Source organism: Cupressus sempervirens, chromosome 11, assembly GCF_028749045.1.
Source record: "Cupressus sempervirens isolate cs-2001-9-10 chromosome 11, ASM2874904v1, whole genome shotgun sequence".
Lineage (NCBI taxonomy): Eukaryota > Viridiplantae > Streptophyta > Pinopsida > Cupressales > Cupressaceae > Cupressus > Cupressus sempervirens.
This window is the reverse complement of record NC_143128.1, coordinates 322,555,725-322,559,808: the sequence shown is the minus strand read 5'-3', so window position 1 is coordinate 322,559,808 and position 4,084 is coordinate 322,555,725. Positions and strand designations below refer to the sequence as shown.

The window sequence follows — 4,084 nt, the reverse complement described above, 5'->3', positions numbered from 1 at the left end:
TTCCACAAGATTCTTCTATAATAATATCATTACTAGGTTTGGATGTTCGCTAAGCATAATCAATTACTAAGGTGCATGTTATGTCAATAGAATTAGAAAGGAGTTAGCTAGTTTACCTATTACTATAGTACACCATATCACCCACAAGAAAATGAAGCAATTTAAGCATTAAATAAGATCATCATAAGCACTCTAACCAAGATGTGTAACACAAATAGAACGGACCGAGACATCAAAATACCAATGCTAATACAACATATAAATGATCCACCAAGCACACTCCTTTTGACTCATAAGCTCTTCATATTATGTTGTGTGATAGATTTAAATATCAATTAACTAGTTAAATATTTTATCTAGATCTAGGGGAAGAGAGGCAGAAGGTGTACACCCTAACTTTAGGGGAGCATGCGCCCTTAATTTTTTATTTCACTCACCTAGTTGGCAAGCCCAAATAATTTTTTTGGCACAAAGTCTTCTATTTGTCACATCAACAAGTCAATTTAGAGGAACGTGTAAAAAATGGTCAAGAAAAAAAAAAGGCACATAGCTATGCACTTGATCATGTCAAATGGTGTGCTACGTGGCACACAAATGGTTGTTTTCCCAAAAATCCCTCCTTTTGATAATATGCATCGGCAAGGCATTTTTAGTACATCACTATGGATTTTGTGTGTTCATGTACTTGTCTAAAGTGTTCACCTACATATCACCTTTTGAACCCAACTCACCTATTGTTTCTTCTCCACTAATACAATACTTAAAATTCACTCAAGTTGTGGAAACTTTGATCTATGTTCCTTATATTTTTCACTAAAGTGTTCACCTGGGTATCACCTTTTGAACCCAACTCACCTATTTGTTCCTCTTCACTAACACAACTTTAAAAATGCTCAAGGTTGAAAACTATGATCTATATTCCTTGTAGTTTTCACTAACAAAGTCTTATTATAAATATCTTATATAAACAAAAAAATAACATATGTGCTTTGCAAGCTTTATTGACAATGAAAATGTACTTGATTCAAATAGAGTTCTAAATATGTCTTAAGAAAATTAAACAACACTTCAATAATACTCCCAACTATATAAAAATGTTGAGATTTTGAGAACTTGAAGAACTTAAAACTATTAGATACGATCAAGACAAGTGCATATCCAACTACAGATATTTTAAATAAAAATAATATTTGATGTTATTTTATGTCATTAATCTTCACTTATTAATGTTACCTTTATTAAATTTATAGACAATTGATTGTTCCTTTGCACATAAATGAAAGCTTGTCTCGTACAGTCATTGGATTCCCCGCCAGCAATATAAATGTGTGAATTGGAATGAAAAGACAAACATTGAAACTAAGTTAATTGACATCAATATTATGACAAATACAGTAACAGAAAAATTCTTAACCACCATGGCCACTTTAACACTAATTAAAGGCCAACATTCAAAATTTTCTAATAATAGAAGGGGGAGGTCATATTACCACAAAAGCTTAGGTTTCCCACCTCAAATAAGAACAACAAAATAGTACGATCGTACAGAGGTGACTCTTCCAAAATTAGTGGATGGCAGGGATACTCGAAAGTACAAACACATTCAAATACACTCTGCCTCCAATCAGAATTTTACTTTCCTTTTTTATTTCGAAGTAAACATCATCTTAACATCACTTGATCCGAAACAGAAACCTATCCAAACTCATCTCAGCCTTAATAATATTCTCACAAATTCTATGCCGTAGAAAACCAGAGAAAAAAAAGCATGGAGGAATCTGTACAGAGAACGCCATTATTGCCCAAATCTGAAGCTACAAGAAAAAGAAGTTTGCTTTATTCTACAGCACAGAGAAGCCACAGAAACTACAAAGTTGCCTGAGCAATACACACAGACATGACAGAAAATCCAGCGAGAAGCACAGAAAAATTTAGAGGGAGCAATCACTTAGCCATCATAACGGTGACAAATTCCTCATAGTTGATTTGTCCATCGCCGTCCGCATCGGCTTCGCGGATCATCTCATCAACTTCTTCATCGGTGAGCTTTTCGCCCAAATTAGTCATAACATGGCGGAGCTCGGCGGCGGAGATGAATCCGTTGTGGTCCTTGTCGAAAACCCTGAACGCCTCCTTCAACTCCTCCTCAGAGTCCGTATCCTTCATTTTCCGGGCCATGAGGTTGAGAAACTCGGGAAAATCGATTGTGCCGTTGCCGTCCGCGTCCACTTCGTTGATCATGTCCTGAAGCTCCGCTTCGGTAGGGTTCTGCCCCAGCGACCTCATCACAGTTCCGAGCTCCTTCGTGGTGATGCATCCTGTTGAAGCAAAATCAAACAAAAATCATTCCAAAATCCTGACTTTCGACAACTTTCAGTAACATGAAAAGTTCCTGTAGCAGCAAAATCAACAAAGATCATTCGAAAGCCCTAACATATGCACCACTTTCAGTAACACAGAATTTCCTGTACACAACAGAATCAAACAATAACCCTAACTTGTACACAACATCTTTAAATAAAACAGAGTTCACTGTTGAAGCAAAATCAAACAAAAAGCATTCCAAAACCCTAAGCTTCTTCACAGCTTCTTTCAATAACGCATAAATTCCAAAGCAAAAAAAAGTTAAATTTAATTTTTTCTCCACAAATTCCTTCTGTAAATACTCGTTCCAAAATCCTAGCTTCTCCACAACTTACAATTCCAAAACAATAACTTCTTCACAACTTCGAATTCCAAAACACTAACTTCTCCGCAACTTATTTCAATAACACAGACTCGACTGTAATTGCGAAGTTAAACAAAGATCATTCCAAAAAACTAACTTCTCCCCGAACTCATTCAATAACACAAAACTTTCTGTACAAGCGAAATCAAACAAAGATATTTCCAAAAGATCATTCGTAAACACTGACTTCTCCTCAAATCTTTCAATAACACAGAATTTCCTTGCAGAAGCAAAATCAAACAAAGATCTTTCCAAAACACTAACTTTTCCTCAAACTCTTTCAACAACAGAGAATTCCCTGCAAAATCAAACAAAGATCTTTCCAAAACCCTAACTTCTCATTCCCTGTAGAAGCAAAATCAAACAAACAAAATTCTTTCAATAACAGAGCATTTCCTGTATTCCTGTAGAACCGAAACCATACCAAAAAAACATTCCACAATAAACTAGCTTCTCCGCAACTTACAAATCCAAAACAGTAACTTCTCCGCAACACCTTTCAATAACACAGAACTTACAGTAGAAGCGAAGTCCAACAAAGATCATTCCAAAACACTAACTTCTCCACAACTTCTTTCAATCACACATAATTTCCTGAAGAAGCAAAATGAATCAAAGATTTTACCAGAGCCCTAAGCACTCCACTACATCTTTCAATAACACAGACTTTATGATAACAACAAAGATTTCAGATTTGAACTCACCGTCTCCATCTTTGTCGAACAAGCTGAACGCTTCCTTGAATTCAGATATCTGGTCGTCCGTTAGCTGCTCGGCCGCCATTCTACTTCTGTCGCTGCAGTTCTTCTTGAGATAGCAGTGGCATTTATTTAGGCAAGCAAGTGGGTACAGAACATTATTGGAAATTGTCGATTTCGCTTTCGGTAAATAAAGATGCAATGAAGAGGGAAGAATTTCAGAATTCCCCGCTTTTTACAATGTGTACGCTACGCGCTTCGAACGCGCTTGCGTTCAAATATTAAATGGATATAATTTAATCGTACGCATCATCCAGTGGAATGTTCGCTTTTGCTTACGTCCTATCTTCCTCGCACCCTTAATTTGACGGTGGACTCTGCCTGTCAGGTCAATGTTTTATTATTGTGAAAATATATTTTTTACCTCGCTATTATATAATCTCTATTGTATATATAAAAATAATAATCTTCTTTAAATTTTATTATATAAATAATGATTGTTATTAGTGGCTGAAATTTGGTTTTCTTATATAACTTTAAAAAAAAATTAAATGTTGATTAACTATTTATGGGTGGCATAGTCCTTTTGGCTTCTATAATGGTAGATTTAAGTAATGAAAGTGTTCTCATGCAAATATTTTTATTAGTAAGAAAGGAT

General features: G+C 35.4%; 1 protein-coding gene across 1 annotated transcript; it reads right to left on the bottom strand.

Moving 5' to 3' along the window:
- Positions 1 to 1,619: 1,619 nt before the first annotated feature.
- LOC149529407 (calmodulin-7-like) lies at positions 1,620 to 3,526 on the bottom strand. Its single transcript, XM_089811953.1, has 2 exons — positions 3,433 to 3,526; positions 1,620 to 2,318 (listed from the first exon to the last, which is right to left on the bottom strand). The coding sequence occupies exons 1-2, from the start codon at positions 3,509 to 3,511 to the stop codon at positions 1,945 to 1,947; spliced, it is 453 nt and encodes a 150-aa protein (XP_089668079.1). The 5' UTR covers positions 3,512 to 3,526; the 3' UTR covers positions 1,620 to 1,944.
- Positions 3,527 to 4,084: the final 558 nt, after the last annotated feature.